General features: G+C 42.0%; 1 protein-coding gene across 3 annotated transcripts in view; it reads left to right on the top strand.

The window, feature by feature from the left end:
* The window catches only part of ARHGAP20 (Rho GTPase activating protein 20), a 58,734-nt gene that overhangs the window by 23,408 nt on the left and 8,856 nt on the right, over window positions 1–26,470 (top strand). For all 3 annotated transcript variants that reach the window (XM_074535203.1, XM_074535204.1, XM_005497945.3), the window contains exons 3-10: window positions 4,747–4,917; window positions 9,982–10,131; window positions 11,959–12,000; window positions 12,901–12,985; window positions 15,596–15,673; window positions 19,145–19,211; window positions 21,134–21,316; window positions 25,443–25,621. In XM_074535203.1, coding sequence (XP_074391304.1) covers window positions 4,747–4,917; window positions 9,982–10,131; window positions 11,959–12,000; window positions 12,901–12,985; window positions 15,596–15,673; window positions 19,145–19,211; window positions 21,134–21,316; window positions 25,443–25,621 — 955 coding nt within the window. The remainder of the gene's footprint in view (window positions 1–4,746; window positions 4,918–9,981; window positions 10,132–11,958; window positions 12,001–12,900; window positions 12,986–15,595; window positions 15,674–19,144; window positions 19,212–21,133; window positions 21,317–25,442; window positions 25,622–26,470) is intronic.

Below are 26,470 nucleotides of genomic sequence, written 5' to 3'. Positions count from 1 at the left end.
CTAAAGGTGGCCTGTGAAAGAGGTTTCCTTAAAGGGTGCTAAGATACCCCATGCCTGGAAAGATTCAATGTCAGGTTGGTTAGGGCTCTGATTAACCTGATGTAGCAGAAGCTGTCCCTGCTATTTGCAGGGGTGTAGGACTAGATAACCTTTAAATGTCCCTTCCAACCCAGACTATTCTGTGATTGAATGGTTCTTGTGGGTCCCTTCCACGTCAGGACATTCTATGTTTTTGTGATTGATTGTATGAAAACTGAAAAGAACTTTTGGTCCTTACTTGAGCTTCAGCACCACTGGAGGCATGCAGGATTTATATCTACAGTACATATTTGTGAAATGAGTGTAAGCTGAGTTGTTCACTGTAAGAGGAATTTGGAAAGGTATTGCATATGTGTTAGACACACCAAATGCAGCCTCACACGTGGCTGGGCTAGTTCAGGTTTCAGCCTTTTGAACAGCTATCATTTGACTGGTGTGCTGGTGAAAAGGTGAATTTCTCACCTACATATTGAGAAGGCCTTCAGAGGTTAAAAAGGGAAATGGCATTTTATTTTATTTCAATAGGTATCAGTCATGCAGAGAGCACTGGTGCTGCATCATAAGAGGAAATCAACTTCTGTGTCTGCAGAGAGATCATGTGAGGAAAGTTCTGGCAGAGAGCAACAACCAAACAATGGAGTGGGGTTTTGGGTGGAGCACGAGCAGTCTGTGAGAAGGATGTCATATACCTGAGATACCTGCAGCAGCTCATTCCAGCTTAGCTACCTTGGAACAGGTTGTTCCCCTGAGGCATCTTAGAGCTTAATCTAAACCAATGATAGGCTGAACTCATCTTTAGCTGAAGTCAGGGGAAAGCTTCCTATTGGAATAAGTGACATTTGGATCATGGATTTAGTAACCACTTAGCATGGACTGTTTAGCTCTCCTTCAAAACATATTTTCTTTCATTCTTTTCGCTACAAACAGAGAATAAAGCTGACATCTCCATTAACACCAAGAATAAACATTTTGTGGGTGATGCCATTCAGCTTTATTGGAAACCCCAAGGAGCTCTTCAGGGGGAAGAAGTATTTTTTTGTGTTTCTGTGGTTTCTGGTAAATACAGGATCAATGAAGTGAGCTCTGATGTTTGCTTTCACACTGAATGCAGCCAGGATGTGTTTTTCAGTATTTGGCTGACTACTGTAGATTTCACCTTCATATATTTCACCTACAAATTTGCAGTGGTATTTTAAATCGTAGTGTCTTTTGAATAGGCACAAAATGACTATTTTGATTAATTTGCAAAATAAGAAGTATAAAAATTTATGTTCTGGAAGCATCCAGAGAGAAATCTTCAATTATCTTTTTACTAATTTCATCCAGCACAGTGATTTTAGTCTTCTCCTGAAGAGCTCAAGAATATCTCTGTATATATCCTCCAATTACAAAATTTTATCCATAGTTAAAATCACACATGGAAATTTCAGACTTCCCAAAATAGCCCTCCTATAAAAAAATGTCCACTTAAGACTGGAATTTTATAATGGCAATGCCTTCAAAACATTAGTGTCAGCCTTGCTTCTTCACAAAATGGAACATGGTTGATTGCTGGCTCTACAGGATCCCCATCTAACCCCATCTTTCAGGAATCAGTTCACAGTTCCTTCTTAACAAACCTGGATGACAGCTTTTTTTCTTCCAAAATGGAAAGATGTTACTGTGTGGGTTTTTACTTGTGCTAATCATAAATTGATTTTAAGGGAAACACAGGAAAGGCAGACAGAGCCCTACATCACTGATTTTCATTTTTATTTATATCAGAAATCATGTTGACCTGGCTTTTGTCTAATTTTATTGAAAGGAATTTTCAAAGAATCAGTATTTATGTACTTAGCACTTTGTCAGAATCAGACCCATTTAATGGCCAGAAAAATCATTGAGCCATTAAAAACTGAACTGCAAAAATACTTCTCTCATATAAATTCCTATGCCTGAGGATATTGCTGATCTGCATTTTCAATGTAACAACACTTGGGTTTCATTCATGTCTTGTAACAAAGGAACATTAATTGAGAGGATCAAAAGCCTGCTTTCCAAAAGACATTTTTGTCACTGCTGGCATGAATTTCCTCCATGTTGCTTGTTCCTGGGGTGTTAGAATATTCTGGCTAAATTAATGGCTTTGATTTTTTTTCCACTTTGAAGAAAATATTGGCACTTTTTTTTTTTTTTTTAATAAGCCTTATCAGGCAAGGTCTAATATTAGTGTATATAAGACTGCTTATTGGAGTTCAGCTGACAAAGGCACTGGCTCAAAAGACAGTTCAATTCACTTGACCCTTCTGGCAGTATTAAACCTACCACACCTTCATTTGTGTACCAACATGGCAAAGATTTTGCTTAGTCTAATTTGAGAGGCTCCTGGGCTTGAATCATGATGTAGAAAACGTACAAATAGGAATAATCAAACAGAATTGCCTATATGGAGACATAAAAGCCAGACCTTATGATTGTAAGAATGCTTACATCAGTGTAACATGAAAAGGGTTTTCCTCACATTTGTTGTTACTGGGTTCAAGTACAGGTGAGTGTATTCCTGATTTAATCTTTGAGGTAAAAGCCATGCATGGCTTTCATGCAGGTGGACTCATCATCATTCCTGAATTCTGCTTGAGTTTCCTTGCCAAGTGCTGCTAGGGAGTTAATGAACTGGAGTCCAGTTACCTAACACTCACTGATGAACTGGTGAGGTGGCAGTTTCTAATCCCATGGGGGTGGCAGGGTAGGAGAGGTTCTTGTTGTTCCCCTGGCTCCTGTTGCTGGCCACACAGTGTGTATCCCTGTTATGCTGGACCAACATTCCTCCCTCTGCTTTAACCTGCACACTCCTGGACACCCCTTCTGCACAGGAGTGACCAAATAACTTACATTTGCATTTTTCATTCTGTAAGTCATTCCTCTTCTTTCCCTCTTACCAGAAGGGGTAGGTAATGAAAGACAAGATTAAGACACAGTTTAAGACAAAATAAGTTGAGGAATTCTTTTAAAAAATTGAAGACTTCCAGCCATAAAGGGGAGTCCAAGGCCCTTCCCAGCAGGTAGGGATCCTTGCCAGCTCTTTATACATCAGTGAAAGTGTGTCCTGCTAATGTAGGCCAATCTTGGAGCTTATCCTTTCTCTCCCAGCTGTCAGGATTTCCTAAATAACTTTCTGCATAATCCAGCCACAAGTATCAAGGAGAGGAGGGTCATGAGTCATTCAGGCTCTAACATAGGTACAAGGTTTATGACCTTCTTTGAAGATTTCCTGTGCTTGTTCTTCTTTTCTTTCATTTCCTTCCCATTTGTTTTGTGACTTTCACCATACAAGCTCCATTTCTTCTCCCAGTAAAGTCTTTAGGTGTTTGGCATCCATTCCAATGGGACCAAGAATAAACTGGAATTGCAAAGTTGTTCATTTCAGCCTGCCCTTGCCGAGCTGATCCTGCCAACTGTTTTTGCTTATTTTTTTAACAAGAAAAAAAAAAAGTAAATGTATTTGGATAAAATTTGAACTGATTTGTTTTGCCAGAGGGAAATGGTTCATTTGGAGGCATTTCTTGGGAAAGCAAATAATTGCAAAGTTGGATTTTAAAATCATGGGTAAAGATACTGATGGTACCTGGATTTAATCCAGAAATTATTATTTAAGGTACACCAGGGTATAGGAGACCCAGGTTCAGTTCTCTCAGCTTAGTATGAGAACTTGAGGCCATACCTCTGGCTTTCCAGACCTGCTACAAGCTTCTAGGGAACCCTAGAGAAAGAGTGTCCTCCTCTCAGACCCTCACATTCATTTGGTTTGGCTCTATATAAATGGTCATTTGTTACAGCAAGGCTCAGAAGGTAGGGATATCCTGGCTGGGTGAGTAAGCTGACCATCATGCTAGAGAAAATCTGTTTCTACTTCAATAACTATTCAGCTGCTTTATGTAGAACAGTTAGATCAGGAGAGTTTGAGAGAATCATGTCTCCACCCTGTGCTGCAACTTACTCAATACCTCCTTTGAAAAGATCAGTGTCTTCCAGGAGAGAGCCTGGTATTTCCCCCACAGGCTTGGGTTTGGATTACCCAGCAGCCTCAGATGAGCACAGCTGTGCTCCAGCCACACAACCAAACCCTGGAGCAGGAGCTTATTCAGTGCTTCTGGGTTGTGTGCTGGGAGAGAGAAAGGCTGAGCAGCCTTCTCGTGTTGATCTAGTACGTGCTGTGTCTCTAGCAAGGTTCAGTAACACCTTATATTTGTCATTGTTTCTCAGTAATTTCTGTAAATGGCTTTTAACCCTGAGTATGAGTCCTATTCTGATCAAGGTGGGTGTGCAGTTCACTGTTCATCGTGCATTATGTGTCCTCTCTCTATTTGGAGAGCCTACAGGAGATGAAGTATTTTCTCCAAGACCTCAGTACAAAGGGAAACAAATACAAATAGAAAAAATGGGGAGGGCTGTGTCTATATTATTGTCCTTTGCTAAATGCTACTCATGCTAAATGCTACAGGTTTTACAGCTTGGGCTGTAAATGTTCAGTGAGGACAGTCCCTAACAGATTTTTTGTTAGAATCTGACTGTTGAATTATCCTGTAAGTGCCTTTCACCTTTCACTGAAATGTGGTCAAATAAATTACTTTTTGGCAGCAGGTATGGGAAGTCACTGCCTGATTCTCACTCTCAGGCAAGTAGCTGATTTGCTTTCCTTTATTCCATTTATTTTATGTCCTTTTGCAGGGAAGGCTGCTTGTCCCCCATCAGCCCAGAGTCATGGCCCCTTGTGCAGTCTTTCATATGCCACAACCGAGTGCTCATCCTGGACGGCCACGTGCAGCTGAAGACGAGTCTGCAAACCCAGGAGCGACACCTTTTCCTCTTCACAGACCTTCTGGTTGTTGCCAAGTCCAAGTGAGTAAGGCCCCCTCAGGTGCTGCTCCTGCAGAGCAGACCATTTCTTCAGTGGAACATAGCATGGATTTCCAGAATGCTTTTATAGTAGCAAATCTTCCCTAAATCATCAGGAAACATTTTATTTTGACCTCTCCAGGGACCTTTGAAAGCCTCATAGCTATAGAGGAATTTCAAGATGCAACATTTTATGGAAGTATCAGATGTTCTTTCATGTATTTCTTGTTTTCTGTCATCTTCTCCACTTTGGGAGTGAAGTGTCACAAAAGACTCACTGGCACTCAGCTATGTCCAATGTGCTAACTTCAACTTCTTGTTTTACACAGGTCATCTTCATCCTGTGGGGTTTGGATAACACCAGTGGTTGTGTTGTAGAGGGATTAGAGGTTTTAACCCTTACCTGGAAGCTGCTTTGATACACACCAGGCATGAGCAGCTGTATAAAAATAGAGATTGCAGGCGGCACTGCGGTGTCTGGCTCTGTAGGTTGTCCTGTGCCAGAAGGAAGGAGCATGGGGAAGGGGAAGCCATGCTGAGCAGTCTGGGTAGTGTTCATGTGTAATCAGGCTTGCTGTTGAGCTCTGATTATTCACTCTACCATTCACAATTAAATCACATTTACAAGCTGTGTCGAGCATGCCAGCTTCATGCGGCATTTGTGGTTTAAGGCAGTTTTAGAGGGTGCTTTCACTTGTTGTTATGGGTAATGGAGAAATAATAATAAAAAATCCTGATGTAGCTTCACTCTCTGTTAGGCACTGTGTTGTGGTTTCACAGGGTGGGCAGTCTCAACGTGAATCCTGGGCTTTCGCAATGTGTCATTTTGCTTAAGCAATTGTTTCAGGGGCTTCTGGGAAAAGCCAGAAGAAGTCTGTGTTTTCTGTAGAAATCCGAGCTGTGTCTGTTTGAATCACACATAGTAAACATAAGCCCCCCAGCTGAACTGCCTCACTTGATGTGGTGTGACAACACGGAGGATATTTTACACAAAACACGTTCCGCGGTGGGTGGGTGGAGAGCATAAGGATGTTATGGGGAAATCTTGGTGTTCTACCAGCACCAGCAGTAGCAGCATTGTTACTGTATTGATTTTTGTCTGTTGCTGGTTTAGGGTGAAATTCACCTCACCTAATTTCAGCTGTAAAGTGAAATACTTGCAACTTACATACACTTCTGGGTTCCTCTTACAGTCACTGAGGCAAAACCAGCTCCTGACTGTGGCAAACTCACCTGTGCTGAGAGAGCATTGATAGATGGGAGTCTCTCTCTCTGTCCACTGGCCATTCAGTGGGCATGGTCCCCTAGCTTAGCTCCTTAATTGTAGAGAAGTACAGTCAGGAGGGACAAAGCCCCCTTCCCTGGTCAGCCTGCTGAGCACAAGCTGTGTTAGAGCCCTGAGCTGCACATTACTGCAGGTTTGGCTGGGTCCCAGTGGGACTATTTGCATAGGAAAGCACTAGTTGGTGTAACCGCACAAAAATCTGCTCCCCAGGGAGTAATAACAGCTCCTACAGCATGTGATTTAATGTGGTGAAGAGAAACAATGTTAAAAAAGGTGGAAGAGAACAATTTGTGCTTTTGCATGTGAAAAAGAGGGGGGAGCAAGTCTTTGCTAGGAATGGCAAAAATAGTATTTTGAGTGATTTTACTTCATGTATTTTGAATAACTAATTGGGATGTTCTCTCTACAGCTGCCCTGTCAGCAATTAAAGCATCAGAGCTGTCACTAATGAATACTACTTAAAAATCAGCATTTTTAAAGCTGTCTCACACTAAAATGCCAGTGCTGATTCCTAGAAGGAAAACCCAAGTGTGTATTTTGCTATGTGGCCGTGACTCTTGACTGCCATTGACTTTTTAATAGCTGGTACAGAGTCAAAGCAGTAAGACTAGCACAGAATTAGTGATACTGTCGAATCTGACTTAACTTCAGAATTATTCCTTGTGAATAATTCTGTCTTAAGTAGTTTTTCATCAGTAGGGTATATGAACCCCTACAGTATCTTTGGTCCATCTGGTCCCATTTGGCTGGGAGCTCAGCTGCAGGTGACCAGCCACTGCACAAATGCAGCTCATGTACAGTCAGGCTTTGGATGGCCAGCAAATGGGGACAAGTTTTTGCTAAAGAGAACAAGTATCTTGTGTCCTCTGAGCTTGCTGAGTAAACTGCTTGTACAGGACTGAGCTCCTGCTTAAAGGCAACAAATTGGCATTGCTCCCATTGGAATTTGTCCATAACTGGTCCATGTCTGACTTTGGACAAGGGACCTGTGGGTTCATTTTTTTGCTGCTTTCTAATAATATCTGAAATACAAACTGCTACAGTTTCCTATGATGCATTAGACTAGTTTATAAAAAATAATAATGATACTTACATGCTGTGCTCCTCTGCTGTCCTGTCCATCACTACCTTCATGTGAGGGTTAAGTCACAAATGAAAGAGTTTTTCTAACTAAACCAAAGTCAAGTATGTAAAATGTTATACTCTTTTTTATGTATTGATTAGATTTCTTACAGAGAGTGTATGTCTTTATTTGGCAGAGTAAATATTACAAGGATCTGTTGGTTCAGTGATGAAGGTGTCTCACATATGTTTTTGTGTGACAGACACAGAGAAATTGTTTCCTTTTTCTCCTTTGTGATGTGCACCTGCATACATATACGTGCCTTTTAAGGGTATTTTCCTGAAGTGGCTGGACATAGAAATGAATGGCTGAGTTCATACATGGAATTATGGCAGCAGTCTCACAGTAGATCCATAAATGCTTTTGTCAGAGAATTCAGTTAAGGAGATTAGCAAATCTGGAGAGAAATTAATCTCCCATCTGGTATCGGCTGCAAGGAATCCAATTGTAAGTGAAAGGAACTGTGTGTACTCTGCAGAGGTGGCATAACTTGGGGTGGGCCAGTATCTACAGCACTGGCCTTCATGATTGTTCTGTTGATTTCAGTTGATTTGGAATCTGCCTGATATTCACAATAACATTTGCTAGGGATTTCTTTAAAAAATATACAATGCTTGTTAAATTGTTACTGTACCCATTTTTTAAATGTTCTGTCGTGTTTCTTCCTTAGTCAGCAATATATTAATTTCTAAAGGTAATACTTTGGCATTTAAATAGAAGACACATGTTTCACAAATGCTAAGAAGCCATGGGTTGCATAAAGGACATGGCAGATAGGGATAAAATTATACTTCAGGCTCTTTAGATGTTAATGGAGGCTACTGTTTCAGCACCTCTGGAAACCAGGCCACTTGAATACTGATAATAGCTGAAAGCTGTGACTAGGCATGGCAAACAGGGAAGAATATACATCAAGCATGACTGGAGAACATCCTTGTGTTTCTGCCAACACCCTGCTGACACCTGCTACTGGCACTGTAGGGATCTGGCTTTATGGACTGTAAATATTAAAAAATGAAACAGCATGTAGAGTGTTCAATGTACTGGGTAATGGCAAAAAGAAGTTGAGGAGAAAAGGAGGGTCAGCAGATTGTTTTGGTGGTGGAGTCAGACCAGACATCCATTTATTAACATCTACATTAGAATTCACAGCTGTATTTTTTTGTAAATCTACATTTTCACAATTAATTCAGTGGTCAGCCAGAATACAGTTATTTTTGTATTATTGACAGACCTTACTTGTTGCATCATAAACTCATTTGCTAACAAGCATGTTGAAAGGTGCTCCTGTTCTTTAAGTTTCTCTTTAATTGGGTAGCAAAATGTAATAAACAGAGGTGAAATGTTCAGCTGATCAGGAGACACCATAGCCTTAGGTTTGATAAATATTGATAGTTCTTTCTTGACCTTCCTCTGAATGTGCTGCACTGTCCCACCACAGCTGTTAGCACAGTGTCAGCTGGAAAACTCAGACCAGCCAGGTTCATCTCTGTCCTCTTTAAAGCCACAAGGGTCAGGTGCTTTCATGTTTCAGGCTGTGTTAGTTCTGTCTGTCCCAAATCAAATACCTTGTAAACGAGGCTAATCTCAGAGAAGGTAGTCCATGTGTGCCAAAGCCCTAAATATGCTCACCTGGCATATTTATTTATAGAGCACTAATCACCATGGTGCCCAGCACTGTCCCTGTCCACATTTGCAGCACAGTGGTGAGCTGATGTGCTCTTGGTTTCAGGGAGGGGACACTTCTCCTCCAGCCTTTCCCTGCTGTCCCAGGAGAACCATAGCTCAGGTAATTCTGCAGGGCTTGAAGTGAGTGGCTCTAGCAGTGTTACAGAGCTGGATTGACTTTGGGAGTTTTTACTTGTTTCTCACATAGCACTACCACTCACTAATCCTACAAAGGAAGGACACTTATAAAGAGAAATCTATTGGAAGAGTTGAAGTTAAAATGTGAAATTCTGTAAATTTGACCTTTACTCAATTTTTAGCTACATAAAACATAGGAAGGGCCACGCTTTCAAAAATTGGGCAGATTATGTCTCTTCCTTGTAGATGAGTAATTATTTTGAGAATGCACAAGGTCATGGCTCATTCTCCAGGTGATATGTTCCTAAAGCTACCATGTAGGAAGTTTGTGAGGGCTGTGTGGTGACCTGTGCTATAGTTAACACAAATAGCAATTTTCTGCTTGTTTTTTCTTCAGGTTTGCTTCATTTGCCCTGGCCTAGTTGTCACTACTTAAACTCACCATAATTTTTGACCTTGAGACTAAGCAATAGAAGTGTATTGTGAACTCCTCAATGGCATTAAAGTCACTGAAAGCAGAGTCAAATACAAGTGGCAACCTTTGCCTCATAGCAAGATTTGGAGGGCAACTCTAGACATGGACAGCTTTCCCCCAAGAAGGGAGATGTCCAGGAATGCCAGAAGCAATCTGTTTATCCCATAAATAAGAGATTTGTTGATCCCATTGAAATTAAAAATTGGTATGTTTTTATAAGCAACCCAATAAAACATTTTCTTCAACTGAAGCAGAAGTGCTTCTTCTGTCAGCTCCAGTGCAAGCCTCACATGTACCTGAAGGAAGAAGAGCTCTAGTTGTTTAACCTGCTGTGTGTGCTTTCATGTGTGTGACACATCTGTGAATTTCCACCTGCAGGTCACACTCTCATTTCAAGCTGAAGTGCCAAGCGCGTCTCTGTGAGATGTGGACAGCATTTTGTACAGAAGAAGTGTGTGAAGGCAGCACAGACCCAGACAGGTCCTTTGTTTTGGGCTGGCCCACCACAAACTGTGTGGCAAACTTCAGGTAAGAGTTGAGATAGATTTTATTTAACAAGTTGTGTAGATGTTTCTAGGCTGGCAGGTCATGAGACTATCACAGATTGATTTCAGCACCAGTGAATGTGGGGAGCAAGAACTTACTGATTCTCAAACCAATTCCTTCTACTGCTCTGAGCGAGCTGCCCTCCATACCTCATCTTCCATCTCACTTATCATTTTAAAATTTGAGAAAATACATGATTTGGCAAAGCACTTTCTGTGCTACAGACTTGCTCAGTGGAAATTACCTTTTTTTGCTATTACTCGGCAAATACCTTGGCTAATTAATAAGATGAACTGTACAAATATTAAACAGCCAAGCTAATGAAAGGATCAAAGACACTCCTGTATGACAATTTTAAACAGAAGGCCGTGTATTAGAAGCAGCAGAAAACTTACAGTGAAATAATGACCTTTGTCCTATTTTTCTTTTTTGATTTAATTGTGCTGGAGAAAATGTCAAAATTCCTCTTAAAGCAGAATCTCTGAATTTTAATATCAAGAAAAAAATTTGGCTGTCTTTGCAGCATTGACTGTAAGACACATAAGGGCTGTAGAGGTAATTTCAGTGATTAGGATAATTTTAGTCTCAGCAGGAGGGCTCTTTCATTGCTTTGGATGAGGGGAGGGCACCATCCCCCTGAAATCCCAGCTGCTTTGCCTGAGTCTCAGGAATCACATTTTCTTCTTTATCAACACAGAGCAAAAGCTGGAGTATCTGGCTTAATTTCTATGTGCCATTGTCCCTACCTAAGGACAATGTTGTCTACAAATTGCACTCTCCTGAGCTGGTTGTGCTGTTTGTTTTTTACACATAATAGTCCCAAAGCAGAGATGAAATTTTCTGTTGATTTTCAATTGAAGTGTTGCCAGAATTTCAGGAGCTCTGCTCTAAAGACAGTATGTGATCCTTTATAGATAACTGAAAGTAGTTGAGTAAGAAAGCAATAGCTTCAGTCAAAAACAGCTAGAGATTTACAGAAGTGAAATTATTTGATGTCTGGTACAAAGAAAAATCTAAAGGGCCACGCATGAGTGCATAGATGTCTGTCCAGCAGAACTGAAAAAATCAAATCAGAATCATTTTTTTAACATTATAAAGTGCATTTTCCTCACAGCATCAGTGAGTAGGTTTGTAGTTCCCTAAATGCCTGCTGTGTAAATTTGAAAAACTAGATTTGCAAAAGCAGCAATGGAAATAGCAGTTACATTTGGGCTGGGATTTAAATCAAGAAAGTTGAAACAAAATTAGGTTAGATTCCTTGAACTGTCATATTATTAGCTATATTTTACTGGACTATTTTTTATCCTTCCTAGTATACACATGAGATAAAGAGAAATGAGATAAGCCTCAAAATGTCCAAAGTTAAACCCTACTAAGTACAGTGGGCTTTTATGTACTTTGTGATGTGCTGATAAAACAAGTAATAAATAGGAATTAGAGTGGGAAGAAATCTGTGTACCTGAGGAAATACCTTTAAACTTTTGAATTAAGCTTTTTTTTTAAAGTGCCCTCCTCTTCTATTTGGACATTACTTTCAGAGTTAAACACATTTCCTACAAAATTCACTGGTGAAGCTTTACCTTCTGTGGCAAAAATGGTAACTGGGGCTTTGGATCTCCCTGGCAGGCTTCTCAGCTGACTTTGCAGGGAAGCAGACTTTTCATTCAAATCTGGGTAAACCTTTTAGTTTTTGTAGATATTTGTGAAATTGCAACCAAGAGAAGGTCCATTCCATTGTGGTTTGTAGAAGGATTGTTTTGGTTTTAGAAGGATGGCTGATTTGTCCTGTTTTTCCTTTAATTCTTTCAGGTCTGCAGAACAAAAGGAAACATGGCTGTCTGTTTTGCAAAGGTACTTTATTTTATGGTCTCTAAAGACACTGGAAAGAGTCCTGGTCTAGACCAGTGATTCCCAAGCTGTGGTGCTTATGCCATCATGATAGATAATATTAAGAAAAATAAAATTTCAAATATTAAGAAAAATAATCGCATGTCTCCTCCCTCAGAAGATGTGTGCTTTCTGCAACAATCCCTGTGCAAGGAGGGAATTGCTTCTCTGTGCTCAGCAGAAAACTGCAGCAATTCCTATCACACATTGTTCCTTCCCAACACAGCAGCAGGAGCCTCTGCCACCATGGCTCAGGTTGAGCCTGGAGTTCTTTCCATGGTGGTGGCATTCAGACAAGCCCAGCTCAGAAACCTCTGCTCTAACCTGCCTGCTGCTCAAGGCTGGCTGTATTTTGTTTTGAAAAAACATGCCTAGTGCTGGAGGGTTCTGTTTTCTGGTTGCCCAGTTCTTCTGGTTGAGGCTTTTGTCTTTACCTGCTTCTTCAGAGTAGCTGGGTTGTTTAGATCATCCTTGCTGGGATGATTTCCAGTTCACTGTTCCCCTGTTCAGTCCTTGGAACTGGTCTGTACTGATGGAACTGATTCCAGTAGGAGTCTGTAGTGCAGACTCAGGCATCTCAATCATGGGTAGTTTTAGCTTGATTTTTTCCCCATTTCTTTCTCTGCTGCTTACTCTGATTTCTGCAATGAACTTCAGTGCAAGAGGGCATTAGGGGGGGCCACAGTCAGCCTCCCTTCCAGACACTGCTGGGTGCGCTCTTGTCCTCAGAGATCTTTCTACTGCAGCACATCTGCAAACCATCTCCTTCTTACCAAGTTACTGCTTGATTGCTGTATAAATCTATGTCTTGCTATTTATGTGTGCAATATTAAAAATTTACTTGTTTTGTTCTTGTTTTGTCAGTCGGATAAGAGAAGAGAAGGAAAAGGACAATCCTAAAAGCATCCGCCTGACGATAATTGCAAAGGACGTGGGGACTTGTGCATATGTAAGTGTTCTTGAGCTAAACTGGGCTCCAAATCCACATCACTTAGCAATGCTAGTCACCTGCAAATCCTTTGGATATTGAGAGGTTTCCTTTGGTTTGCTATCTCCTTTAAGGATTCAACCCCTCGAAAAGTCTTGGCATAGACAGCCCTGTTTGTTCCATATCTTTAGTACACAATTTCTGTTTTAAGGGCAGTGTGCTTGGTAAGAAATACTGGTTCTGGCACATGAACTAAAGACTGTGCAGTGTGAAGTCCCAAGAAACACCTCTAGTAGAATTTATGCATAAGCATCTCCAGAAATGTCAGTTACAGTTGTTATATTGTTTATAATAATCTTAAGTCAGTAAATCAGTGTATAAGAGCACCCTGAAATTGCCTTAAGCATGTTAATCATCAAATAATAGATTTTGGTGGATTTATAGGCAAAGAGTAGCTAGTAAAGGAAGGCCACCCATAATATGATTTGTACCTTTTTGACTATATAATTTTTAACCAATTTAATCTAAATTCTTGTATGTAGCCAGTTCCATAGAGATACTCTAGCATTCAGTGATAGTTAAACCATTTTTCCTCTGCTTTTTGTAATTTCTTTCTAACTGTGCTTGTGGCATCTGTATTTCAAGCTCAGAATCCTAAGGAGCATGGACAAGGGCATGAGAAATTTTCACAGAAGTTAGATTTCACTGTAAGTCTTTGCCCAAAAATGACTCTCCACTTAGAACTCTATATTTGCATAGATGTAAGCATAAAGGAGTCTGTCTTTTTCTATTTTTTCCCCCAGAAAATCATCATTAAGCTAAACAATGACAGAATTGCCAGGTTGCTAAGATAAAAGTTAATAAGCAATACTAATAATTGGGACAGTTCAAATGCAGGGCTGCAGATCAAGGTCTGCTCAGGTGTAAAAGTCCATAAATCATACATGCACTCAGGTGCTGCAGTCTTGTGCCAGGGTTTGTTGGGGTTTTCTGCAGTGTCTTTTCTCCTTAGCTATAATTAGCTCTTGTGCCATATATGGTCCCTTGACACTGACAGTCCTAGGAACAACACTCTGTAGTCTAGATATTATCAGCAATAAAACAGTAGAGGAACAGATGGAAATTTTGTGATGCACATAGTTCTTATGGTGCTGTGGTTCCTGTGCTACAGCAGCTGGAGACGCCCAAGAATTATTGCATTTTTGGACAGTAGGGAAGGCTGAACACAAGGCACAAACTGTATTCTAGCCAAGAGCAAAACTTATGCAAATGTGCTGACCTACTCCTGAGAGCCAGATGTCATTGCTTCAGGCAAATGTTAAATTTTTTATGGTATGAGCGTTCAGATCTGTCCTGAAGCAAGATACACAGTATTCTCACTACTTTCCTTTCATTGCAGTGGCAGCTTGTTACTACCAGGGTCTTACACAAAGGTACAGCTTAGATATTTTTAAAATGCAAAATGTCAGGGGTTTGTTTCACCTGAACTTCTTATGGCCAGCATAAAAGTGATGTGCTACAGGGCATTGCAGACTCTCCTGGGACTGGCAGTAAACATCTACATCCCAGCTCTGCTGCCTTCTGTTCTTTAAGGTGGGCCTGGGTGGTTTCCTGCAGTGGGCTTGCCTTGCAGTGGGTTCTGCCAAGCCTTTGGTCCGACCATGAAGCAGCTGCCGTCCACAAGCTGTGTGGTGCTGGTGGCAGAGCCAAGCCAGCCTCTACCAGGGCTCAGTGACCTGTGCCTGGTGAGTGGGAGCTGGATGGGAGGCCAGGCCAGCATGGGTGTGGTGCTGCAAGCATTGGAGCAGCCCATGGAGTGAGGCACAGAGCCCTGCCCTGCGGGACAGGAGCCATGCTGGTGCCAGGCCGCAGGTGCTGAAACCTCCCTCTGGAAGGACAGCTGTGGGAAGTGGCACTTTGGCTGACACAGAGCTTGGCACTTTGTGCAGGTCACTGTAACTGGTTAGAAAGTGGGATCTCTGCTGCTCTGTGCTTTTCCAAACTGCCTATCTGCAGATTCTGGAGGATGCTGGAAAGGTCTTGTTTTAACTGGATGGAACATTTCCAAGAGGAAGTGCTTCTGGTACTAAGCCAAATCTAGCTTTGAGAAATCTATATAAAATGTGGGAAAGGTTATGGGGATGAACAGCCTGTGCACAATTCTTTCTTACCACAGAGATCTTCAGTTGAAAAGGACAGAAATTAACAATTGATATTTCACTGAAAAAAACTCCCTGAAATGTTTCATTGAAACTTCCATGCTTTTAAATTAATCAAACCATTATTCTTCCCTTATGCAGTGTCTAAAAGTGCTGTTAGTGGTTCTGACTTCTTGCATATTTTAATGTGGAAGTCATGTCCCAGTAATTGTAATACTCTCTTCTGATTGAGCTGTTGGGGAAGCAGGAAGCAAATATGGAAAGTGTGTGACAAAGCAGAGGAATCAAACCTTGGTTTCAGACAGCTGGACCTTTATCTATGTAGTATAATTTATTTATCAAGTAAAATTTTAACAGGATATTCTCATTTTTTCTAACAATGAATTATGCAGAGCTACTGCACTACTCAGATACTCTTTGCAAATCCAAAATTTTAATGCCATTTTCCCCTTCTCTTTTTTTCTGTTCACAGTCAAAAACCCTAAATGTAACCAATGTTGATACAGCAAATGATGTCATTCTGATGGCATTGCAGCAGCTGGGAATTAATGTAAGTCCTTGCACCAATTTTAATGAGTCTTTCTTTGTAGTTACTTTTAACACTCAGATCTTCCCTTGCACTTTTTCCAAGTGTTAGGATATGAACATTATCAAATCCTTTAACATAGTAGTCTAGAGTTGTTGAAATGCAGCAGAAGTGCCTTGTTAACATATAGACCTCCATAGATTATCAAGTGCCTTAAAAGTTTTGAGTGAACCTCTCATCCCTGTAAGGGATCAGTCATGTTTCAAGTTACTTTTAAATCAAGTTGCTTTTGCTGATGCCTAAGAGGAGATACCTTGACACAAGGAGTGAGAGTTTGATAGAGTCCTTTAGCATGCTTCAGTGTGAACAAGAAGAAGCGTGTTAGCTGGTTTCAGAGTGTGCAGACATGCATGATCAGCTGTGTCCCCAGATTGCACTGCTCCCAGGTGTCCCAGTCAGGTACTCTGAATATCCATGGACCTTTGGAGTTATGTGATACATGAATGTAACTGCATGCATGAAATCTGAATGCACCCAATTTAAACAGTGTCCTGAAACTGTTTTGGAAATAGGCTTTTACAGAACTTACAATAATGCAGGGTAGTGTACCAGATAGATGCAGTGATCCCTGCTAGATCAAGTCCTGCCTCAGCTGGCTTCCTTTGCCCTAACCCAGACTAGGTAGTGCCTCAGGTGTGATAGAGGATCAGTGCCAGGGACAAGAATTCTGGCTTCTCACTCTGTTTCACAGCATGCTCCAACCAGTACCAGTGATCATCACACAGAAGCTCCTGGTGACAGCTTTTTAGCTGGTCTATCAGCTTGCTGTTTGGGTAACAGGATTTTTTAAAATGTTTTACTCATGATGCATACATTGATCTCATTGCATGGACTCTGACAAGTCTTTCCTTACCACAGCCCTGAGTGTGAAGAGTCAAATATGATGAGCAAAATGCCACTGTTATGCTTCCCTGGGGCTTCTGGAGACTCACAGCAAAAGTTGGAGTAACCTCAGGATTTGCCTTCCCCAGCATCCATTATCCATAATTTACACAGGCTTTTAATGCAGGAGTCTATTCTGCTGGCTTGGCATTTCCCAGGCACAGCAATTTGTGTCTGCCCATCTTGTTACTGCTCAGACATCTCATTTACACCAGGGCTGGGGCCCTGGCTTAGAATCCAGTAGTCCCATTTAATTAAGGAATCTCTGGAGTCGATAGAGGGATTGCAAGGTGAAAAGGATAAAAGGTGAATTAAAATTAGGATTTTAATTGCAGATTGTCTCCCCTGCTCTGCACCAAAAATCAGGAGACTGAGTGCTGTTACAGCTGCAAGTCTTTATTGTGATGTGCTTCATTTTTACCCATTTTATGGGTGTCATTTGCGCTTCCTCACTTTTAGTACAGAAAAACCAGGAAAATGGTAATATTTAAAGAGAATACTTGGAGATTAACAGGACAAGGAGCTCGTTGGGTTTCAGCATTGTGTTCTTTTGTATGTATCACAATCAACCTTTTCCTCCTCTTTACATTTTTATTTCAAGTAGAAAAAGAATGAAAGCCATATGAAAGATGTAAAACCTTGCCTGCAGAATTATTTGCCCAGCTAATATACTGCATTTTTTTACTGCTTCTTTATAGCAGAAAGCTTTTTTTTTTCATTAGAGGCGTATCATAAGATTAGCAATAAAATCAAACAAGCTAAATAAATTAAGCTGTAGCCTGCACATCAATCAAACACCCAGCCCCCTGGTAGGATTGTTCTGGCTGTAAGGAAGCTCTGCCTTACGTGCTGTATCAAGGTTTTTTATTTCTGTCCACAGAGAACCACTTGAAAGGAGCTCCATGACTTTTCAATGGCACTTATAAAAACTACATTTCACATATTGTGTGATTAATGGGGCTATTACTTTGGCTGAGTTCACTCTGGTTTAACACATCAGGGTTTTTTCGTCTGTGGTTTCTCTGGTGAAATGACAGCTAGCTCATGCAAAATGGCATTGATCATCTGCTCCAAATCATCAAGTGGGGCAGAAGGAAGGGCCTTGGGTTTCTCAGCTTTGTAAGTACACTTGCTGACTTTTCTGGGACAGTCACATTTATCCTGACAAATGGCCTCATAAAGCCATAAAGGACAGGATTTGTAGTCAGAGATGAGCAGTCTGCCTCCTGCAACCACGCTTAACTGGCCCTTCCCTTCCCTGCTTCCCCTTCACAGCAACGAACCCTTTCATATATGTCTGTGAAAGGAAAAGCAAATACCCTTTCTTGTGCTCTTCAGCTGTATTTATTTGCTCCTGGCTGCTTGCCCCAAGGCATCAGGGATGTCTCCAAAGCCTATTTATTTTCCTTCTGCCCCCTGCTAGCTGACTTAACAGCAGTGCTAATATGGGCCAGAAAGCTCTGTCAGTCAGAGAGCAAACTGCAAAGGCTTTGCTGGGTGTATCAGCATTACATCAGGTGCATGCAGCAAGTAGGAAGAGTCTCAAAAGCCTTAGAAATGCTGGGTGAAGGTCCAGAAAATGCAGGGTAGTAGGCAAGTCTGTTTGAAAGGAGGTAGGAATTAACTTTGGATCTAAGTAAATGCTGTCATGAGGTATTTATTGCTTTTTATAGCCAGAAAACTTCTATAATTTTAACTATTCTGATTTAGTAGTCTCACCAAAAAGAGATTTAAGGTAAAATAGATCACTTTTAATGCAGTGTATTTATCCACTTGTTTTGGTACATTTATACTAAAGGCAATATTTAGAGCTCGCTTTAATTTGGTTTGATTTAAATGAGAGGTTTTCACAGCTTTTCCCAAAAAGATCATATTCCCCAGTCTTTTGAAAATGGTCTCTTTTGATGTAAATTTGTCCTCTCTGCTGTGCACTTTAAAAGAGGGCTCAGTAGTCTTAAAACACCATCCAGCAGTCCCAAGCCCTTTCACACATAAGGGCTGCACAAAAAGGCTGCCAGCAGCCCTACAACAAGATTTTGGGGCAGCACTGAGTGCCAGGAGCCTGGGGCTGCCACCCTTGCCTTGGCATCATTAGGGTGGGCTCAGGTGGAGGTGCTCCTGCCCTGTGCTCCAGTGTCAGTCACAGGATGCTCTCGGCTCACCAGCCTGAGCTCCTCCTGCTTAGAGATGTGGAAAAGCTGTGGAGAGGGTGGAGCAGAGTAGTGAGGGGGGTCTGACATCCATCCCTCTGCTGCCAGGAGGCACTGCAGTCCGAGAGAAAGAACTGGGGGCAAATCTCCCCCTTTTTCTTCAGAGATGATGGGCTCCAGCACCTCTCACTGCTCAGAGCTGAGCCCAGCTCACATAAACCACATTGCACATGACAGACACAGTGCAGGAATTTTGCTGGTGGCAGACTTGGGCACTGCAGAAGTAAACGGGATTCCTTTCACCCTGCTGGCAAGGTGCAGATTATCCTTATATTGTGAGAAACTTTATCTGAGAACCTGTCCATAATGGCTGACAAGCTGATTCTTAATTTTGGTTTTAAAGGGCTCTGAAAAAGACTACAAGCTATGGGTGATTTCAGGAAGAGAGCATGCTCCTTACCCTCTTATTGGTAAGTTGTTGACATTGTTTTGTTTTTCAATATTCACTCAGTTACTACTGCTGTAGGAAGCAAGAAATAGAGAGAAGACTAAAGTTCAGCTTCCTCTTTTGCCTTGTTTTTCCTGTTTTTTCTCTTACTTCCCTATCACATGAGTTTGCCTCTCTGGAGTTAGGGAAATGGTGATCCGTTGTTTTGAAGAGCAGATGTCTGCTTGTGTCACTAAGAGGTTGAAGAAGTTCATTTATTTCTGCCCCAGTTTTGCTGCATGAGCCCCAGAGTTTCTGCAGGGTTGGCCTCTCCAGTCACTCCTCTTCTGGAGGTTGTCCAGCTTTCCCATATTTCTTCCTACACCTCCATAGCATTGTCCCCTCCTCAGCAAAACTCAGCAGAATTTTGAGAAATGATTTTTCCTTCCACAGCTCAAGTTAACTGATTCCATCCTTTCCAATCCTGTATTTCTCATTTTAGCTGACAGCTCCCCTCTGATTAGGAGCAAATTAGTGCTTATTAATTTCTAAAATGCATTTCAAAACATTTCAGGACCAGGAATCAACACAAATCTCAGAAGTGATTGGATGGAGTGATTTGATTTCGGCCCATGATTCACTGAGAACAAATCTCTTTCCATTACTAAGAACATTTTCCTTTAGAAGCCCAGCATTACTTGTGCTGCCTCAGTTTGCAGATGATTAGAACAAGAAAAACTTGTGGATTTTCTATTTTTTTCTCCTGCACATCTAATCCCAGTAAATCTTAGCATTCCTTCTCAAAGTAACCTTAGCTACAAATGCTTCACTGGAGTCAGACAACATTAATATTTATAAAATGTCTAACTTGTGCACCTTACAGAGAGTGCAAACTGTTTTGCCTTTGAAACATACCAGACTTTGGGTTTCTGGCCATTACTGTGTATCTTCTTCAGATCACATCCATGGCTTTAAACATAGAACCAGAGAATTCAGAAATGGAAAAGGCCTTTCTAATTGACTGACTCTCGCTGCAAATTCAAGTTGCAATCCTTGGAAAAGAAGAATCTGACATGAAAGTGATGCTTTTCTTGATACTTTTATGCAAAGGTTTATTAGATAAGGCAAACTTTTATTACAGGTGCATGTCAGAAGCAGAGTTTGCCTGTGCCATAGCGTCATACTATAATCTCAAATAACACCTCTTCCATTCTCTTAGTGTTCAAGTCTAACTGCAAGCTAACAAAAACGTCTTAGCATTGCATCCACATTTCATGTATTTAACCCACCAGGTCTTTAGACAAGTTGGAAAAGCATCTTTCCGGCGGCATTTGTGAAAGCTCCTCCAGACATGAATTGCCTCTGTGTAGTCCCCAAAGATGCTGGTTAAAGCCAACAAGAGCTCATTTGCATCAGCCCTGTGATTAACGTTTCCTTCCTGTTTCAGCCTCAGACAGGAGCCATAATTGTGTCTCATTTGACTGAGCTGATGGCTGTTGGACTTAACATACTAAGGGAGGGAAGACCACTTCCATACTGGAATTTTTTGGTTTTGCATGCTCAGCAGAAATTTGACATGTCTGATCCCAAAATCTCATTTCCCTCCAGAATGATGTGAGCAAGCAGTACCTAACTTTCAGTGCCACAATAAAAGCAGTAGAAAGAGTAAACGCTGAACTCAGAAATAGTCACTTTTATTTTTTTTTGACAGGCTTTTTTATGTGATACAGCTGTAATAGATCAGATTTTACTTTTACATCTGTTTAACTACACCAAACACGGTAACTCCCTATCTGCCAGTGTATGATTTATGCCCATGCAAATATGGAGAAAAGCAACAATTCTTAGATTACTGAGAAAGTGCTGCGGGCCAGCATGCCAAATCTGCTTTTCCTCCAGGGCAGATGGAGTTTTGCAAGTCTCCAGCCAATCCAAGAGAGATGATTTCTATTTCTCTTTGAACAGGCCACGAGTATCCCTTTGGAATCACAATGAGCCACATTCGTGACGCCATGCCCCACGGATCAAAGCCCTGTGCCTGCCCCAGGCAGCTCCAGGGCCCTTTCCTGCTGGAGCAGCTGCCCCAGGAGCTGCAGTGCCAGTTTGTGCTGAAGCCCAGCCAGGTGGCCGTGTGCCAGCAGCTGAACGGTACGTTGTCCCCTCAGCCCAGCTCTGTCCCCACCACAGCCTGGCCATCTGGCTCTGCTGCAGAAGGCACATGTGCCGGGCTGGGGAGCACAGAGGAGAGTGCAGGTGTATCTTCCAGCTGCTCTGGGGGGGTTTGCACTGTAGCTCTCACTGATCTGAGTGTGCTGTTGTACACGTGTCATCTTTGGAAGTTGCAGTTTGACAAGCTGCCTGTCAAGTGATTGTTCTAAAGTCAGCAAAAGAAAGACAGAATCTCTCTCTCCCCTGCAATTTTTGTGAGTCTTGTTAGCTGAGCTTCTCTCTGCAGCCCTTGCTGTGCTCTGAAACAAGGCAGGGTGGTTTCACAGTTCAAGAATCAAGTCTTTGGCACAGAATTCCCATGCAACATTTGGGAAAGTACTTAGGACAACACTCTGCCTCACTGGGACCCTCAAGGGGCAAAGCCTAGGCAGGTACTTGAGTGCCTAGATGAAGTAAAGTGAATAGAACTGAGCGAATAGAACTTTATTTCAGTGCTCTTTGAGTAAAATAAAGAAGGTAATATTTTCTTCTGCCTTTGGCCTTGATGCTGCAAAAATAGGAGTACCTGCTCTCTGTTTTGCACTCTGTTGTCAATGACACAATGACTGTGCTCTGCTCATGATAAAACAAATAAGGAGATAGTGACAGGATTGGGAAATTAGACTTAGGGCAAGGATACATCCCATGGTGTGTTTTTGTTGTTCTTAACACCCTAGCATTCTCAGCTCAATTAGGTGCCTCACTTCACCATTAATAACCACATCATAAAAAAATAACATCCACACTGTTATCTTGGGCACTCCCCAATACTTAAAATCTTCCACAATATATTAATATTAATAGAATCCATTTGTAAAGGTTTTAGAAATTAAGTACAGTGAGGCTATACCAGAGTCCATTACAAATTATTTTGGAAATTGATTATATTTTATATAAATTAATTTCCTTTCCACATGCATTCATCCACCCCCCCTCCCAGTAATTTGTATCATATATTACTTCATGGCATATTTTAAGAATGAGGCAATCTAGCAAAGGGGTGTAATTAGGTTTACAGGCCCTGCTTTGGCAGCTGATGTTGACTGGCAAAAGAAAATAGAAATGCAAATCAGGCCTGTAGAGTTCTAATGCAGATGTGTTATCATCAGTGCTGTGCAAGCTGCAGGAGTGGAGTGAGCCTGGCTTGGGGCAGCAGCAGCCTGGAGCAGCCTGCAGGTCATGCACAGAGACTGTGCTAATGGGAGAAAGAGGCTTTTAGTGCATTCACCTTTCCTTCTTTCGTCAGACAAAACCTGTTGAAGTGATGTATAGGTGTAACTGCTTACTAAGCAGGTTATCTCACATTCAGTGCTGTTCCTTGTGCTTTTCCTGACTGTTTTGGGTTTGGAAAATGGCAAAAATTATCTGCATGCAAGCCAAGGCTATGGTTTGGCTTTTGAGCTTCAAATCAGCAAGCCAAAATCTGTGTTGGGCACACTGCCACATACAGAGTGAATATACAGAGTAAATTCAGTATCTATAACCCCACAATTCACTGCCACATGCTGTGCTACCCTCCCTGCTGTCACTTCCCTGCAGAGGGACACCACTGTGCAGGACATGCTGTCCCTGCTGGAGGCATCAGGAAGCAGCTGCCAGCTCCAGCAGTGTGCACCAGGGTGGGACAGCAGTGCAGGTGTGACTGCTCCAGCAGTGTGGGACAGCAGTGCAGGTGCTGACAGGCAGATGTGACTGAGAGCTGGCCCTCAGGTCATGTAAGTGGCTCTGTGGACACCAAATTGCATCAGGTGTCCTGGCAGGATGGTTAAAGCAGTACAGGAGAGTTTTCTGTGTGGAAGAAATGGGGTGTTTCTGTTGCCTCTGTTGTAGCCTTTCAGCGTGTAACAGGAATGGTCACCTACCAGTTAAACATAGCAAATAAATTATGCTGATAAGCACATCATTAAATAGAGCTGAAGATTTATTTAGAAGTTTCTGATTAGTTTCAAGGAGAGGAAATGTCATTTCCATGGCTAGAACATTAACTATGACTAGACATTCCCTTCATGTAAAATATGAGCAGGAAGAGGTGGTTGCTGTGAGCTCTGACCAAATTTTTCCAACAAACTGGTATTACTTTTTTCTGATTCTGGCTTAGAATAATCCACCAGAGCGAGGCCATGAGGTCTTTGTGTGGAAGTACTTCTGCAGAGCAGTAATTGGCATCTGTCTTGGCTGAGAGGAGTCTGGCCTTGTCCTAGTATTATCACTTTGCCGAGGTTCAAGGAAAGAAAGTGAACACTCACCCCTTCTCATCTCTTCAGCTTAAGACTTGTGAACACCCTTTAAAAGGGGGTATGAAAAGGATGAGTTTTCCTGTTTTTCAGTGAATGTTAGTTTTTAAGGGACAGGGCATTTCATTGGCACACATCAGTTGTTGGTGTCTTGCCCTGGTGTGCTGAAGAACTGGCTGAGATTTCCTTCCTGTCCCAGGAGAGAGCTGCAGTTCCTTGCAATGACCCCTTCTTCACATTCTCAGTTTGAGACATGGCTGATAAGGGGGGAACAATCAGTAAAATACTGAGAAGAGTTCCTAATTTTAAAACTCTTTTTTTTCTATTCCTTGTTCTCCAAAATAACTTCTTCGTTTTTGCTTCCACTGAGACCTACAGGGTGTACAGAAAAAACCACCAGTATGTATTTGCTGCTGTGTCACTAGAACGCTGGCAAACCTTTGTTTGTGAAGCAAACCTTATTCAGGTGTCAATATCTAGCTCACCTGAAGGAAAAAATATCATTTTTCAAAGTTACAGGTCAGGTATGGTCTCCCAAAACATAATGTTAGACACTTGCATTTCTTGAAGCTTTGGCCTGCCTGAAATGTATATCCTCATTATTTTTTATGAAAAGCATTTTTCTTTAGGCTTTCACATTCATATGTTCACGTTTGGAGTTAAACTGTAACTTTTCATCCTGTAAGCATCTAATGAAAAGACTTCCACCCATTCCCAAAGGGAGCATGATCTGGAATGGAATGACCTATAATGAAAATCACTCTTTGAGCTAAAAACCAAATTCTGATAAAGTATAGGAGAGAATAAAGTATTGGAGAGAAAAATCTGGTATTGTATCACAATCCTTAATTCTGCAAGACTTGGTTCTGGCCTCCACAACAGCAGAAAGTAAAATGTTTGGGAGAACCAGCTAATTAAAATGTGTATGGGGTAGGGAAGCGACTAAATCAATGCTGATTGGCTTTGAAAACATCTCAGAAAGGAAAAATATATCCGATTAAGTTTTTCCCAGTTAGCACTTCTGTCATAAACAGTCTGCACTCCTCTTTAGCAATAACCCATGTTGTTAAGAAGACTTCACAGTGGCTGATGTTGAGAAAGGTCATATAAAACCCCCATTTCTCTGTCCCAATACCAGTATTTCCTTCTCTCACCCTCCAGACAGGAGTTTCAGTTAGTTGATGTCTGATGAGGTGTGTTACAGTGGGGACAAGCAGAGCCCATCAGTGTGCTGGCAGCGTGCTGCAGTGCCATCTGGAAGGCAGTGATTGAAGGGCAGGCACCATCCCTGGGCCACAGTCAGCAAATGCTTGGAGTGAGGACACTGATGATACTCCTGCTTTGTGGAGAAGAGAGCAAAGGCTTTTCCTGGCCTGAAAATGCCCCATCCCATTAGTTGATTCTCTGTTGGTGTTTGTGGGGAGAGTCTCCCACATTGTCAGGAGAGCTAGGATGGCCCTGGACAGCATGCTGAGGTGAGGGCAGTGGATTTGCCCCTGTGGGTGGAAAATGAGTTATTTAGCAGAGTGCAGCTGTGTGTGAAGTCAGCAGGCTGAAGTTTGCCATCCTGCATTTGGTGGAGAGTGCTGGCATTGCTCCAGCAGTGCAGGGCAGATCCTAGTGATTCCCTTCAGGGCCTGAGTGAGGCAACACATTCTGCACACACACACACACAGAGCTATGTGCATGGGGGATTAGGCTTAGCTGGATGCAAGGAGTTGGTTGAGTTCATGACATTTTTTCCTTTGAAACCATAGCAACCACCAAAACCCAAATACTGGAACTGGAATTGAAATGCATTTCTCGTAATAAACACCTTTCTCTTTCCCCAGACTTAAGCCAAAAGTCATTTAAAAGGAAAAGATCTATCATAAATTGGGCTTTTTGGCGTGGCCCAGGCACTCACTTGGACAATGCACCCCTCTCCTCAACATCTGCTGTTCCTGGGAAGCTCTTTGGCCTCTTACTAACAACCATCTGTGAGGATGACAACCTGCCCAAACCCCTCCTGGTGAGTCCCAGGCTCAGGGTTGAGTCTTACAGTGGTGGAATTTCTCTGTGTGGTAAGTGAGGATATGTTTGTAAATGGGACATTGAAATTACCCAAGCAAAGAAACCAGAAATGTTTCCATAGGGAAACCTCATTTGTGAGTCCCAGCAAGAACTTTGGTTTTTTACATATTCTGTGGTCAGGCCCAGTTAATAACAGCTTGAGAAATGCATGTGATCAGTCTGCTGCTCTGGGCTATTTCTCCTTTATAGCCCATGCTGTAAGGCTGGTTCCCTAATCCTCACTCACACAGTGTAATTAAATGCCACATTCACACATACTTTATAAACCACTCCCAAGATCTCTGTAAAATCCCCACATCCATAAATGTCCCATCCACTGTCCCATATAGGCAGCCCACGCATGCATAAAATGCCACCTGCCCATAACCAGGCAATTTCAGAGCCTTTCTTGAAGTCATTCCAGGGCAGGCAAGCGTCCTTAGTCCTCATTTTTGGTCTGACAGCACCCGTGCAAAAAATAGGTGGCAATGTGGAGGCTACAGTATCATCTTTTCATCCTGCCTTGAGGGAGCTCTGGTGCTGTGGGTGCTCTCAAAACCAGCGTAGGAGCATGAAAAAGGTTGTCCTAGAGCCCATTCCTAGGCATAATTAAGGCATGTATGTGGCATTTTTGGTCATTAGAAGGCCCTGTTGTCAGTACAGCAGATGAAGTAGTTACAAAGTGGGAATGAGGTCCCTTCATCCTAGCAGCCTGACTTCTGGCTGGAAGAAATTGCCAGAACCCCACTGAAATCAGTAGGGTCACACCAGTTTACAAGAGGAGGTGTTCTGTCTTCTAAGCTGGTGC

The sequence above is a fragment of the Zonotrichia albicollis genome, chromosome 2, assembly GCF_047830755.1.
Source record: "Zonotrichia albicollis isolate bZonAlb1 chromosome 2, bZonAlb1.hap1, whole genome shotgun sequence".
NCBI lineage: Eukaryota > Metazoa > Chordata > Aves > Passeriformes > Passerellidae > Zonotrichia > Zonotrichia albicollis.
The sequence above is the reverse complement of the archived record's forward strand: the minus strand, read 5'-3'. Positions and strand labels throughout refer to the sequence as shown.